We start from the raw sequence: 15,890 nt of genomic DNA on the forward strand, positions 1-15,890 counted from the left end.
CTTCATTCAGTGAACCAGAGATAAAACTGATGAGGTGAGGTGGGGGAAAAAGCAAGCAGATGTCATCAGATGCATCTTATCCAAACTCTGTGACAGGGAGAGTGGCTGTGCCCTTGAGATTGTCATTAATAATTACTTTAAGATCCTGGGAAAGTTTGCATTGGTGACTAGAATCTTTATTTCAGGTAAGTATTAGGTATGATATATGGCCCTGGGATCTTAAGTTGTATTTGTGCCAAATCATTAGGCCTGTCAAATCAATACTAACAACTTTTGACTGAAAAATAATCGGTTTTGCTCTGCTTCTTGTTTCTCTCCACATGTGAAGTGGTATGCCACAAGCAGATCAGTGTGTTGAGCCAAGTGTTATGGCAAGGAAAATTGCATGGCTGTGGTCACTTGTGTCCACTGTGCTACTGTTTTGGTCAGAGCAATAAATGGCTTTTTGAAAGTCACCTGTCACTGCTTTGTAGTCCTGTGTATGATTCATAATGCAGTCATATACAGGCGTTGTTCTTATGGTTTGTGGTCTTACACAGCACCTTGCAAAGGCAGTGCTCTGTCCTTGGGTTTTTGGCTCGCTTTTGAGTAGCCCCAGTGGGTCACTATTGGGTGCAGAATGGTTCAGTGAGCAGGAACATTGCATGGACAGTTGAATTAAAGCCATGGTGATTACCTTGACTGCAGTATGCTCTAAATGTGCTGCTTTGGGGAACAGAGCAGAACAGTAAACCAAAAAGGTCAAGCAGCTGAGATAAGGACTTGGTGTTTCTGAATCTCTTCTAGAGATGAGTTCTTCTTCACAGTTCTATAGGTAGGTACCAGGCATCTTTTCAGCTTGTGTAGATATTATACCTTTCTGAATTGTGTATTTGCTAGACAAATTTAGGTATCTGGTAGTTGGCAAAGTTTCTTATTCCTGGATTCAAAGCTTGCTGTTGACAACAGCAAGTAGTAGAGCACCATTTTCCCAAGTACTTGTGTTCCAGTATTCACCTAAGATTCACAATGAAATTAATTCATAACTGCCACTTGTAGGTCTTTGGGGTGTGCTGTGAGAAATAAGTGTAAGGGGTAATAAGCATGTATAGCTAGTTGGCACACATATTCTTATGGAAACTGTCTTTAGTCTCATACTTCCTTCACTGCCCAGAGTGGTTGTGTTTATTTTCCAGAAGTTTTGAAAAATATTCACTTGTGGAGATGTTGGAAAGTCAAAAGAAGTCAGTGTTTGTAGGCACAAAGCACTAAGAAATCAGTGAAGCTCACATCTTTGTCCCCCTCATTGTAAACACAGCCCTGTGATTCCAAGAGCAGGTAGTCCTTCAAAAGCTGCTAATCTTCTTGCCTTTACAAATGTCCTTGGCAGAGACTGTGGAGGGTTGCAGGGAGGTTCACTGAGTATTGTTGTTCAGTACACAGTAGTGTCTCTAGCTCTGTAGTTTATATTTCAATTTATTACTAAGTAGCACTTGCAGCTTTTTGCACTTGTGAAAGTTTTCTCTTAGAGAAAAGCTCTGTGTTTGTAAAGCATCGTGAAACTTCAGGGGATGTACTGTGCACCTGTAGTTTTCACATTGCTCAGATAAAAAAAAAACAAATGAAAAAAGTACAGATATACTGTCAATATGTTGGAAAGATAATTAGAGAGAAGAGTTAGGGGAATACATAAAAGCTGCCTGCCGAAACCATGAGGGCACCCTTCACCTTTCTGTTTTTGGATGCGTTGTTTTTGCTTTCTGTTTGTAATCTTGTAACCTAAGTGAACAAATGGATACATATAATTGAATGAAAGCTGACTGGAGAAAGAAAGCAGGAGTGCCTGGACCCAAATCTGTAGGTAACTTCAAACAGTTCTTTTTTCCTGGGTTAGAGACATAAGTAACTTGATAAAAATAGGAAATGGCATTTATATTATCATATTCAGAAGCTCCTCTGTAGATTCTTCCTTCATGTTTGTGAAGAATGATTTATTTTGTGAAGTTGTGTTGATGCGTTGGGCAGTTTCTGGCTTTCAATGAGTGTTTCACCATAGATAAGATGCACCCATAGAATCAATTTGGTTAGGATGTCTAGCAAATCAAAGTTAAATTTCAGGAGTTCAAGCAGTAGAATGTTATGATTTAATTCTGGATAGGTTTCAGAAGGCCACGTTACTCCAATTTCTGTCTGCAGGAAGTTTTTCTCCAGATATCCCCTCAAGGAAAAAAAGCTAACTGAGTAGATGTCAATTCTAAAACCTTGGAGCCATATGTATAGTCTTCATCAATCTATAATGCCTAATTATTAGCAATTTTTCTACTCTCCTTGTGGATAGTGTAATGGACAGTGTTATAGTCTATGTTGGTGCATTTATATCCACTAGGAGTTTTGTAATCCTAATGTGAGTTTTCATGAGGTATCTTCTCATTAAACGAGTGCTGTAGTTTTTTTGTGGAGGAGCTGTGCGGGTTTTTTCAAGGCAAACAGCTTAAATTGCTGTTTTGTGTGCAGCAAACTGTTGGCATCATAGCTTGTTTTGCTAAGGAGTGTTCTACAGAGGCATTTAAATTTAATCTGAAGGCATCTTCTCTCTTCCCCCAGCCCTTCATTTTGCAGAAGGTCTTTTCATTCCTTGGTCTCTTCTGCTTATTTGGGGTCACAGGGTTTCTTACAGAGTATATTAAAAGTATTGTGACAAAGTGAATGGGACCACTCTTCTGAATAGGCTATGCCTGAAAGAAGAATGTTTTACATGGGAAATAACACCCAAGGGAGATCACTTAAATCACAGCTGGCCTCTAAGAAAATGATAGTTTTATGCTTTTGCTCTCTTGGCTGTTCAGTTATTCATTAGGTTATTTTGTCCTGATTGCTTAAGAATAAAAATAGATTGTAAGGGTTTTTGGTCACATTTCTTTTGCGTGGATGCAAAAATTGTTACTCCTCAATTGTTACTCTTTTTCAATTCCTACTTTTCAGTTTTACTACTGATATGTTTATGATACAAAGTCTGTCCTTTTTTATCATAATTGCTCTTGTTTGTTGTTCAGCTGGGAAAGGACTAGGTTTATTCAACTGGGGGTTGGCATTGCTTTAAACATCTCTGTGTGTACATCTGTCTTTTTATTATTGCTTTCTAAAGAAGTGAGGCGTGATTTCTGCTTCATCTCTCTGGTACTGCAGCTTGTGTTGCCCAGGTTCAGTCAAACCTCTCAGTTTAAAAATCCTACAGATTTTTGAATGAAGTCTGAACACAAGGAGAGCCTGCAAAAGAGACTGATAATTTGGCCCTATATTTTCAGAAACCAGTCAGCTGTGCAAGCCACCTGCAGAGCATTTTGCTTCTGGCTCGATATTGGGGTTACAGTCTGAAGAAGAGTGTGGATGATGTGTGGCTGAACTTATGACTTCAATTAGTAGGAAACTAGTTTTCATGGTCATAGATGAGTTTATTCTTTCAGAACTTCTGAGAGCCAAACACTCAGACTGGTTTTCATCTAAATTCCTTTCCTGCTTTCTTATGGCCTGACTGAAAATAATAGCTGTAGCCTAGAGGAATACTTTCTTACAGTTTTTTCTCTCTTCTCCAAGGTACTCCTTTTTAAAGAAGAAGCTATGTTCAGTTTCCATTGTTGTATTGGGAAGTTTTATTTAATGTGCTCTTGGGTAAGTGAAAGAGTGTGTTTTGATCATGTAGCACAATAAAACCTTCCTTGTTGGCTCCCCCTTGCCCATGACATTCGTTGTTCTAAACTTGCTGAAGGCCAGCTGTAGGAATAGGCAATCTAAGCTTGGCTGTGGTCAGGCCTCAGACCTTGCAGAGCTCTGTCCTGTCTGTATTGCTTCCTGTGCCTAATGCATTCATTAATGTGGGATCTTGTCTGTCCTGCTGCTGGGCAGTAATGAAGCAGTTTGTATGCTGGATGCCAGAATGCTTTAAAACTCAAACAATCCAGTTGCTATCAAAGGTATTTGTGTGGTTGGCATCTGTCTACCTTAGGGAACTGGGGTAGCTTGGTCTGGACAACAGGAGACTGAAGGGAGACCTTGTCACTCTCTACAAATACCTGAGAGGAGATTGTAGTGATGTGGGTGTCAGTTTGTCTTTCCAGATATCATGGTAGGATAAGAGAAAACAGCCTCAAGTTGTGGCAAGGGAGGTTTAGGTTGGATATGAAGAAAAGCATCACTGAAAGGCTAGTCAGGCATTGGAACAGGCTGCCCAGGGGAGTAGTTGAACCACCATCCCTAGAGATGTTTAAAAGTCATGTAGGTGTGACACTCAGACATGATTTAGTGGTGATCCTAACAGAGCTGGGTTAATGGTTGGATTCTGTTATCTTTGAGGTCTTTTCCAACCTAAATTATTCTCTTATACTAGATTTTTTTTGTTGTAAACTGTGTTTTGCAAATTGCTCCCTGATCCTCAAATTCTCAAAGTAGTGGAGTGGTAGATTGGGAAATTTCTTCATCATTTTAAAAAGTTATCAGGCAAAACTGAATTAAATCAGTCCCCTGCCTTCTCATATCAGGTAATAGATCAATTCTTGAGTTTTGTAGTATTTCTGCAATTAATCATTGAAGCAACGACACAAAATATATTGTGAATTGCTAGTTGCAGCTGAAACCCAATGTGCTGAGTGATTGCAAAAGTACTACAGTAATACCTTGCTTGTAGCGCTACATTGTGCAATCATATAGTTGACAGGCACTCTGTCAGGCACCAGAATGGAAAAATATTAACTGAGGCTTAGCCAGCCTGGTCAGAGTTGCAATCACCCCTGGGAGAGTCTTCAAAACAAAATTCTGCCCTGTGTTTGAACTTACAGTTCACAGACTTGTAGGCCATGTCAAAGACTTTGTCTTGAAAGCATACAATGTATAGAAACATTTGAAGTATGGGTGTAGTGACTGGCCTGATAAAGCTGGTGAGTTTTGCCTTAACTGAGTCACTTCTAGAACAATTTCAGGTGGTTTGTTTAATTAAGTTGTACTTTGTGAGATATCTTGGTGAGCTGATTGAAGAATTTGCTATTGTCAGAAAACAAAGGAGCTGTTTCGTCCCTGCTTCTGGTATTTCTATGATCCTCTGTGAGCTGCTGTAGCTCATTAAGCTGGAGAGTGAAAAAATGTTGATGGTTTTCTGTGGGACTAGTGAGTTGGATTGACTTGGAAGGTGAAGAGGGAACTGATGCAGCAGAAGGGATTGTAGGACATGTGCAAGGAGGAGAAATGGGCTTCCCCATTATGTGGGTTTGTGGGAGGGAGGGGTCTTGTTTCTCTAGCACTGTTTTGCTTGGAGTATGTTGCTTGTAAACTGTGACTTTGCTGGAGTAGGTATTACTGGCCATACAAAAAATGCTAGAAAATACAGATACACAGAATATCTGTGGTCAACTGTTAAAAATTCTCTACTTCTCACACTGTGATCTAAAACCTTATTTTAAATACTGTGGGTAAGTGACATTTGATCATTATTAGAGGTGATTGACAGATTGACCATAGTGTTTGGTGTAGTGTCAAAATAGCTTTATAACTGGCTTACCAAATACCAAGATAATAGAACAGTTCTGGCGTGAAGCTCTGTTTTGCTACTTCACTCTGAAAAGTAAAGGCTAATTCTCTTCCTTTATTTGTATTAAACCATTCTGAAATTTAACCCTGTCAGTTACCTTGCTTATGTGTCTGCTTGTTTATGTGTGTTTTTGAATGCTTGAACTGCTTGTAAAGCTGACCTGTGCAAGGGCTCTTTGTTAGGACTATAATGTAGTCTGGTAAAACATGTGAGTGATCTGTACAAGGTGTTCTGTAATACTGCTAAACATTTCCAACTCTTAAAACTTCCCAAGTGTTTGTGTACCTGCAGTACTGCCAGCATTTTATAAAGCCACTTTGGGACTGGTATCCACTAGGAGCTTGATAAGAGAGTTGATCTGATTTTGTCTCATCAGTGCAGTTCCATGATAGATCTGTCAATCTTTCTGTCCTCTCCAAGACACCAGAAGCCACCTCCTTCTCAGCCTCTCACTCTTTAGCAGATAGTCCTTGATAGTTCATTAAATTTCAGGTATACCTAATTGTAGCCAAGGCTTTAGTTGACCACTAATATAAATGGAGACATCATACTTAATTTAAAAAAAAACCTACAAGCTTGGTCTTGCTGAAGGTGGTTGTTCTGGGTAGGATTCTTATGTTTCCTTGTTTTTTTTTTTTTGTTTTTTTTTTTTTTTTTTGTTTTTTTTTTTTTTGCAGGGTTGGGAGAGGAGAGAGGCCAAAAGCTTGTTGGTATAGCACTTAAGACTGCAGGTTTAGAGAATTACAAACATTGAAGCTCCTTTGGAGTGGGTAGTTTGGGATATTCATTGGGTTGTCTTGGTGCAGAGAGAAAGAGGAGATCTTTACATCTAGAAGGTGCTAAAACTGGAAACCTCCTGTTACAAATCTGTGGTTGGGGTAATAAAATTGAAAGAGAAGCTTGTATCTATCTGCTTCTTGTAGCAAAATGGTGGAAAATATAAACTGTAAAATTGGTTGGGTCACATTTCTTCAAATATAGGTCAGAACTTTGAAACTTGTGCTGAGAGCAATCATAAGTGTGTTGGATCAAAATGGGCTGACACTTGAAGCCACTGAAATTAAAAATGTAGAATGCCTGTTGCTCTGCAGGCTTTGTAAGTGGCTAACCAAGAAGGTTTTATTTCCTTTCAATGATTCATTATTTATGCTTAGAGTTAAGTTACCTTTGTTTGTGCATGTAAATTATTGAAAAGTCCTGTTTAAAGCAGAGGGGCTATTTCTGCTTAATAAAGCAATGTTTTTTTTGTCTGCTGTTATTTCCAAATTATTGCACATGAGACCTTAACAGAAAGGCCAAGACTTGAGTATGGAGAATTCTGCTATGTTCTTAAGCAGCTTTTGTATTTTATGCCTGGTAAAGAGATGCCAATATGAATGTAATAATTCTTGTTATGTACTTGGCTATAGTAATGACAGAATGTGGAATTGCAGACTTGTAGAGGTCTTCACAATTTGTTCTAAAAGTATGGTTTTAAGTAAAAATTACTCATTTTAGTGTTTTCTATCTGTAAAAATGTATCTATAGCAATTCCTGGAACATGCCTCTTCCAACTCCTTACTGATACAGCTCTCTGCTTAAAGATTGCTGGGTAAATAAGTAATTTCCTTATCAGCTTGTCTTTCAGCTAATTCAAATTTCAACAAGTTTCAAACATGCACCTATTTTGTATGCCTATGAATCTTATTAAAAATTAGCATGGGGTGGAGCAAGAGCAGGTTCCATGTACAAGCAGAACTCCATTCTTTGTGGAGATGCAAAGTAAGTTGTTTTGTAATACAAATTCAGTTTTTAATGAGTTTTGTTACTTCATTCCTTTTACACCTTCTGAGGTTTTCTTGGAATCAGTAGATTTTTAATGTTATTACGGAGAGATTTAACTTCAGGGCTTTTAACTACATTTTTGTAACTATTAAAAACACAGAAAATGTACTGGTTTTTTTTTTTTTTTTTTTGTCCAACTTGATCCTCATTTATAGCATTACTTCCACATTGGATTTCCTTTCTAAGCCTTTGTGATTCTGTGAGGAAAAGCTATATATGATAGAGTAAGGATGTTCTTGATGGGATGCTGATTCCTTCCTGTTTGTGCTTTGCTTCCCTGGATTTAAAATTATGCAGTTGTTTTATGCAGTGTTTACTAACAGGTACTAGATGCTTAATCAAAAGGAAAACCTAATCAGCCCTCACTTCCTCTGACAGTTCTCATGGCTTTCAAATGTTGTTTTCTCAGCATAACAACTTCCCTGTTATCAAAGCTCTTGAAAGATGGATGCAATGAGAAGAAATGATTGATGATGGAAAATGACAGTAAATCAGATTGTTGTGTGTAAAGTAAAAGTCAAAAATATTTTGACAGTTTTTTTATCTAAAAAAAGCAATTTTTACAATGCTAGTATAACTTGAGGTCTCTTGAGCTATTTTATTTGTAAATTAATGAGTAAACATTTTGAGTAAGCTCAAAGTTATCTTGTAAGGATGAGAAATCAGAGAATAGTAGTTTACCTTTCAGCATTGGGATATAAACATGGAATTAATTTATTTGTAAAATAATCTAAATTCTGACAATTTTATTTTGCAAGAAAATAATTCTATGGTGCCACACTGTGTTTACCAAGGATGCCCATAGTTTAGTGGTTTTGTTTTGTTTTCCCTCCCTGTTTTTTTTGTTTTATGGGTTTTTGTTTGAGTTGTTTTTCTGTGTGTGTGTTTTTTTTACTTTGGGTTTTTTGTTGTTTTTTTTTTTTTGTCCAACATAATGCAGTATTTCAAATTAAATTTAATTACACATTAAAGTGAACTGTAAGGAAGCATACTTTCCTCATGCATAGTAATGATGATCACATGGTTTATGCTCTCCTCTGAGACCACTTGAATTTTGCTGATTTTCTGTAGTGCAAAATGAATAAATTAGAGAAAAGTAGTCACATTTTTATTATGTTTTATACTGATGTTCATCCTAAAAAGCTCAGGTGTAGCATCCAACCCCCTTTTACACCTGAAACCTGCCTGTAGATTGCTGAAAGCATCAGAATATGTGAAGCTTGAGCCTGTGTATGGAGTTCTAATGATTGAATGATTGGCAAGGAAATCTACTTGAGGTGTTGCTGGGATGCAAAAAGCAGTGGAATAGTGATAGTTTGTGGCATGCAGTGGAGTTGTACAAAGGGAAGATCCATATATGTTATCTTTGAAAGAGCTGTAGCAAAATGATGTGTAGCTTGAAACTAGATTAGTTTAACATTTTTGATTAAACAAAAGATTCTTGTCAGACTCTTGTTCTTGTGGAGAGGTGACTCAATTATACCTAGAGGCAGAGTGCTGGAGGGATATCTACCCTGGAGCCTTTCCCACCTCCTGATGTTTGTGGTTGCTGCTGTTCAAAGCACTTCAGCTTTCTTTGAGTGGGTGTTGTGCAAATGTGGTTTTGGATAAAATTTAAGATCAAGGTTGAAGTAATTGTCTCATATTTTCCAGTAACTTCCTCTAAATCTTGGAAATCTGTCATACTCTTGAACTGACCTATAGTTAGTTTGGAAATCAGAATGAAGGTTTTTGTGTTGAGACTTTTTTTTTGGGGAGGAGGGGAATCTAAAACACCAAAGTAAATTTAAAAATTTGCTAAAGTATCAAGTTCCACCGATCCCCTTCTGAGACTTAAATCTAATTGCATTTAGGCTACACTAATTAATCTTAAATAGCAACAAAAAAGTGATTTAAGAAGCAAAAGTGGAGTGGAAACAATTCATTAGTAGAGCATAGTGTTAATGGCACCTTTAGAAATGGTTAATGTGTTTGAATTGCTGTACCACCAGTATGGTGAAACTTGCACAGACTATCCCGGGCACAGGCAGGAATAGTTGAAGCAAGTCTGTTAAAAATAAGGGAAAACCCAGCAGTCATAGCTGTCATTACAGCTGTTGTAGTTGTGTGATCACAGCCCATAGGTTTTTGTTTAACATAATCCAAACCATGTTAGCAATAGATGTCTCAGTCTGTGCCAATAACTTCTCATTCTGTGGCACTTCATTTGGCTTTCGAGCTCTTTAAGGCACCTACTGAAACATTTTGGAGTGTCATTTGAGAGTGTTAATATGTGTTATATAAAAGAAGCAGGGAAAAAAAATCATTGCAGCTTTCCCCTGGGCTTTTGTAAACCAGAGCTTAAATCAATGAACTAATTTAATACTTCTATCCCATGGGTCCCTGCAACAGAAAGAATTGTTCAGTTCTAAAGTGTAGGCTTTTTAAGGAATTTTGAGGTTTTCAAATGGATTTTGAGATTCTGTACCAAAATGCCATTGACTTTTCAGCCATTTCAATAGTTGACTCTTCCCAAGACCAGTGAGACTCATGAATATTCTAACCAGCAACAAATACATCAAATCTAGTGCACTTCCTGCAGTTCAGTGAATGCAACTTGTAAGCATTCACAGATGCTGTTCCTTAACAAGGCTTTTGTAAGGCTTTACTGCTGTCAAGAACACATCAGATGTGATACTGTTAGCTGCCAAAACAATGTATTAAAAAGTGTCCTTCCATTTTCAGCAAATTTATTTGTAATCTCTCGTTAATTTATTTTGGATTAGAATTCCTGTGTGAAGTTTATTCTGACATGATTCAAAGTTTTACCAGCTTTTTGCCTTCACAAGAAACAGACTTCATTGAATATGTGCTCAATAAAAATAAAGCTTCTTTCCTTCCAGACTACATTCTGGAAGGTTTGTTTTAATATTTTGTTTAAAAAAAAAAAATTAAATTTTGTGAAAGCCATGAGCATGCCTAAATTTTTTGTACGGAAATATTAACTAAAAATTTCTTTGTTACACATTTTTTCCCTTTTAAAGACCTACCAGTTTCCTGGTTAATAATGAACCAGCTTTGATACAGTGACAGATTGCCATCAATGTTAAATCATCTTTTCACTTCTGTGTAAGGTAGAAGCAACTACTAAGTTTCCAAGTAATCCTGGTGGTATTCCATAGTATACAGAGACTGGATGCTTATTGCTACCCATGAATTCAAGAAAGGTACTCCAGAATGCACCTTCCTGCATGCCTGCTTTTGGGGGGAAAAGTCTTCTCTAACCAAGTTCAAATACAGCTGTTACAGATTTAAGGGTAAGGCTGTGGGGTAGTGCAGAGTGAGTGTTGTCTTTAGAAAACTTGTGTTTTGTTGGTTCTTTGAATGCTCCTCCATCCCTCCTGAAGACAATGTAAAGCACTGTGAAAAGTGTCCTTATGAAATGAGCCTTTGTTATCCATGTAAGCACACTTTTTTTTTTGTCTTACTGGGTGGATCTCTTAATTTCACTGATGGTGTGCAGTCCTGGGATTGACTGAGGATGGTATTTTTTAAAGGCATAGGTACCATGGCTAGTCTTTTTCAGTGTTCCCTCTTTCCAGGCTATATATCAGAAACTTTGTTTGGAGCTGCTGAGTGCTTCCTTTGCTTCCACAGGGATGGACTAAGATAGTACAAATTTCTCTGATGGGGACAGAGTTGTGGGATGTGGGGATCCCAACCAATGCTTGCTAGAACAATTTGTATTAATTAAACTATTATTAATAGCAACGACTTGATTCCATTAATGGCAATCAGTTATTCCCAAATGTGCTTTCCCAGTAACTGGCTTGGAACATCTGGGAGACCTCTGCAGAAGTGGTACAGTGTACTGGGACACCAACAGATTCTATCTGGGCATTCAAAAAAATCTCTCATGGTGTTCTCTTTCATCAGGGGTATGTTTGTAATCCTGTGCTCCCTGCCTGCCTGTGGCAACTGCTGTTTTCTTGAATGCAGTCTTTTAAATTTTTTTTACAAGCTGTTGATGATGGTAGTTTGTGGCCTCAAATGGAGTGAAGAGAATTGGTGTTGTGAGTTTCTTGATTTTTCCTGGATTCCATAGAACCACAGTCTTAAGATTAGCAGTTTTTGGGAGGCTTCCATGCTCTATCAGCACCTACTTCTCCATCTCTCCAGTTTGCTGCTGGCAAAATCCTTGACTACACACAAGTTGACAGTCTGTAGAGTTCATTCATACAAACTTGCACTGAAGGGATTTTTGACAGGCATTTGCTTGTTTCCCAAATAATAAAAAAACATTCTGGAAACTAAAAAGATAGCTTGTGTTTGAAGACCATACAATGTCTTACAAACACTAACAGTTCCTAATTGTAAAACTATGCTGCCTGGCCAGAAACCCTGACAGCACTGGAATTTGAGAGCTCTGAGCACTTTTCAGACAGATTGTGGTTGTTGAAGCATGCTCCTTTTATCTGGGCAAAGCTGAGAGACGTTTGCTGTGCACAAATGCAACTGCTTTCAGTTGAAAAGGAATTGTATTTTAAAATACAGCAAATACTTTTAAGTGAAGAATAAATCTCTGTACAGAAGAGTGTGAAGTTAACTAGTACACTGTACAAAAACAGTGTACCAAAAGCACTCTGCTGTTCTGTTCCCTGAGGTCAGCTGGTAAGCTCCCTGAGAAATCACCTTACAGGCTACTGAGCTTTTAATCCCTTTGTGTTATGAGTTTCTGGAAAGTAACTTTCCAGTATTCAGAATAAATACATTTCTTTCAGGTTTAAAGCACTTGTAGTAAATGCTCTGTGGGAACTTGTGGTTGGAGTCAAATAGTACAGCTGAGTATCTGACAAGTGGTCACTGACAGGGTCTTGTGATGGTTGGCTTTCTAAGAAGTAAGAGCAGCACAGTCATCTGCCTCTGATTGTAATTGCTTTAGGCACTGGTAAAGGTTATCTGCTAAACTGAAGCTGTGTGATTGTTGCCTGGTTTTCTAGTCCATGCTATGAAAGTTGGAGGTATGAAGATAGGTAGAAGTAATAATTTACTTTTTTAAAAAATTCTCTTAAGTTACAGGGCGTTTTTAAGCTGTTGTCATTTCAGTCTCCAAATAAGTCAGGAAGAAACACTTAAAGCAAACCCCAAACAAAGGTTTGAGAGTCTGCTGCTGTTTATATTTAAGAAAGTGCCTGCTATTACTGAAAAAAGCTCTGATATTGCATAAAGTAGTTTAGAGGCAGAGTGTTAAATACAAATATTAGCATCAAAGCACCTGTAATGAAAGATGCTCCAGTTCAAATTAATTATTTGAAAGTAGAATGCACTGTGTTTGCTGAGTAGTAAATCTCTGAAGTTCACCCAAGTGGTAAACTGGTAGAGAGATGGAAGAAATGTAAGTAGGCACAATATATTCTGTTTATATGCTTATAATAAACAGAAAAAAACCCTCTTCCTGTCTTTTCAGAAACTTTTTCACTAAAAGGACAAAGGAACTCAAACCTGCTGTCCAAAGCGCTCCTGGTTGGAAGTTGTTTGGGAAAGTCCCACCCAGGGAAAACCTTCCAAAAGATTCCAAAATTATTCAGCAGGTGAGTAAACATCACACAACTCTAGGTAGGAAAATTGTATAAAATAACACACAGGTACTGCATTTCTCTGCTGTTATATCCACATTGGTGTTATATGACCACAGGGTGCTCTGAGAACACTCTTTTGTATAAATAACAATAGTTACTAAGGAATTTGAGTTTTATGATTATCTTGTACATTCTTCAGTACATCTCAGTACTTACAAAAAAATACTTACAAGAAGGTGGTATGTGTTCAAAAAGCATTTAAGCTGTTTTTGTCAAGATAGAGCCTGCATTAATTTGCCTTAAAATTTTGTCTTATTTAACATGGTATGCTTCAATCTGACTCATTTTTTCATTTTTGTCCTTGCCTGGAAGACTTCCTATGTAGGTAACTTGTGACAAATTGCTTAGAATTCTGAAACATGTCATCTTCTGTAAATTAAAGTTTTAATCTCAATCAAGATACCTTGTTGCAAAATAATACTGGAAATTAACTTTGATTTTGAGCTACTGGAATTCTTCACAAAGATTCCTCTGTCACAAAGTTGCACTTCACTATAATTGTTCCTGTGGAATCAGTCTTTGATAAAATAATGCAAAAATGTCAGTCTTCAAAGGTGAGCAGTTGATAATGTATCATTAATGTAATGTTAGCATGCAAACCTGAAGCTGAAAGATTTGTTGACATAAGAAATATGAATATCCCCTGGTTGGTTAAAACAGTAACTTGAATCTCTTGAGGGCTGCTTGCTCTGTCTCCTTTCTTAAATTCCAGATAAGCTGATGTGTTTGGCAGGTGCAAATGGCTGTGAATGAACAGTGTTCAGTTATCTCCTAGGAAGAGCTCTGTGGCAAAGAGGGCCTTTTGAGAGCAACCAAAGTGAAAAACGAGAGGATCTTTTTGAAGGACTTGAATGCAGGGGGACTCGTGACACAGTAAAATGTTGCAAGAAAATGATGAGATTACAGAACGTGCAGTCTTGTGGATTGAAACTATGTGACCTTTATAGGTCCCTTCCAACCCAAATTATTCTGTGGTTTGTACGGTGAAGTAAACTGAATGCTTCTTCTACATTTTCAAATAAAATTTCCTTATTTGAGTGGTTTTCCTCTTTGAGTGGGAGAGGGCAGGCATGGTAAATCCAGATGTCTCTTCCATCCTGAGAAATGGAAAACTGCATAATATTACCTGTCATCTGCTTACTGTTTTCTAGTAATGAAGATATTTGTTCTGGAGACCATGCTATGATAGAATGGTTTGGGTTGGAAGGGAGTCCTACTCTCCCTGCTATGGGCAGACACCTTCCAATAGACCAGGTTGCTCAAAGCCCTTTCCAACCTGACTTTTAACACTTTCAGGGATGGGGCATCCACAACTTTCCTGGGCAACCTGTTAAAGATGAGATCTGAAGAAACAGTCCTACTTTCTTATTCTGTTGTCCCTCAGTGATTGTATTTGTTTTAAACTATATTGTTCCCATTTTTTAACTCCTCCAAAGTATCAGAAAAGCAAATGTATTACAGCAATGTATTATCTTTAACCATGATTGAGTTGCTCCTAGTCACGTGATTTGTGCTATAATGTTTTCCAGATTAGAGTCACTGTTGGATTTACATAATCTTGAGTAAAGTATCAGTAATAGCTAATAGTTTTAGCTTTCTATTTCTAAAGCATGCATGCTCTTCAGATAAAGCCTCATGAGCTAAGAGATACAGTTACCAAAGGGGCAACCACCTTGACAGTATGCTCTGCACACAGTTAGAGCTACATACCTGAGGAAATTTGATCTGAAATTGAGAAATGACCCTAATGTCTCCATAATTAGCAGATGTCAAATGTCTTGCAGGTGTGTTTAAAATTTACTATCTAGCTCTTTGTGCATATGACTTTGAAGAAGAGCTGATGGTTTCTTTCTTGAAAAATGTTCAAATTTGCTAAGCTGGTGATGGGTTAGAATGAATATAGGCACACTTGGTATTGAAGATCAGTGGGGAACAGCATCTTCACCTCAAATGGCTGGCGGTAGTCTCTGGACTAATTCCTCACTACGCAGGAAATGTGAGTGTAAAGAGTATAAGGCCTTCAAGAAGTTGACAGAAATATGATTAAAGCTTGTTGTGGTTTGTTTGCATGCAATTCTGTGAACCTCTCAGGTTACTTCATAACCTACATGGAATGTCTCTCCAAACTTGCACTTTGACTTTCTAGATTGGATTGGAGGGATCAAATATGACTGAAACAAAAACCCCACATTTTTCCCTATTTTTTTTTTAGCTCTTGGTGGTCAGAACCATGGTTACTTCTTGTTAGCCAGCTTTTGTAAAATGAACTTTAGGTGTAAGACTACAAGAAGGTAGGAAATCTACCTGTGAGGGAGTTTATGGTAGTTTATTATTAGCCACAAACATTGCCATTCCTGAACATTATTTTTCATGGTTGGACACGGTCCTTTCACTTTACTGATGCCGGTGGCCAGCTTTGGGAGGGTGCAAATAAGCCCTTGATTAAGGAAACTCAGTAATGAGTCAGCATCCTGCATGTAAAATATAAGATCTTAAGAAGCTCTGTTGCAAGAAAAATTAACTCACAACAGGAAAAACTTTGCAATTAATAGGGGGAGGAAGTCTTTAGGATAAGGAAAATACTCACATCAATGTTTTATGGCAATATCATGTAGCATGAAGTACCTTCTTATTAGTAAAACTGAGAAAAATTGCATCATTTTAGATTTATAGCCAAAAGATTGGTAGGGCTTATGTGCCCCTTTTGGATCCTGGCTGAAGGAAGCCTCCTTTGTTCTTTTTGTTATGGTAAGGATGATGTAGTAAGTTGCTGATTACATTTAAATGAATGCTTATGTCCTAGTCACTGTCTATCAGCTAGACACTGCTATGTGTGCCTCTCCAGAGAAGTCAGGTAGCACTTGTAATATCTTGAATTTCCTCCAAGAAAA

At 37.7% G+C, this 15,890-nt stretch overlaps 1 protein-coding gene across 2 annotated transcripts in view; it reads left to right on the forward strand.

Moving 5' to 3' along the window:
• TBC1D12 (TBC1 domain family member 12) overlaps positions 1-15,890 on the forward strand; it is a 40,622-nt gene that overhangs the window by 3,815 nt on the left and 20,917 nt on the right. For both annotated transcript variants that reach the window (XM_056495072.1, XM_056495073.1), the window contains exon 2: positions 12,828-12,951. In XM_056495072.1, coding sequence (XP_056351047.1) covers positions 12,828-12,951 — 124 coding nt within the window. The remainder of the gene's footprint in view (positions 1-12,827; positions 12,952-15,890) is intronic.

This window comes from Oenanthe melanoleuca, chromosome 6 (genome assembly GCF_029582105.1).
Source record: "Oenanthe melanoleuca isolate GR-GAL-2019-014 chromosome 6, OMel1.0, whole genome shotgun sequence".
In the NCBI taxonomy this organism is placed as follows: Eukaryota; Metazoa; Chordata; class Aves; order Passeriformes; family Muscicapidae; genus Oenanthe; species Oenanthe melanoleuca.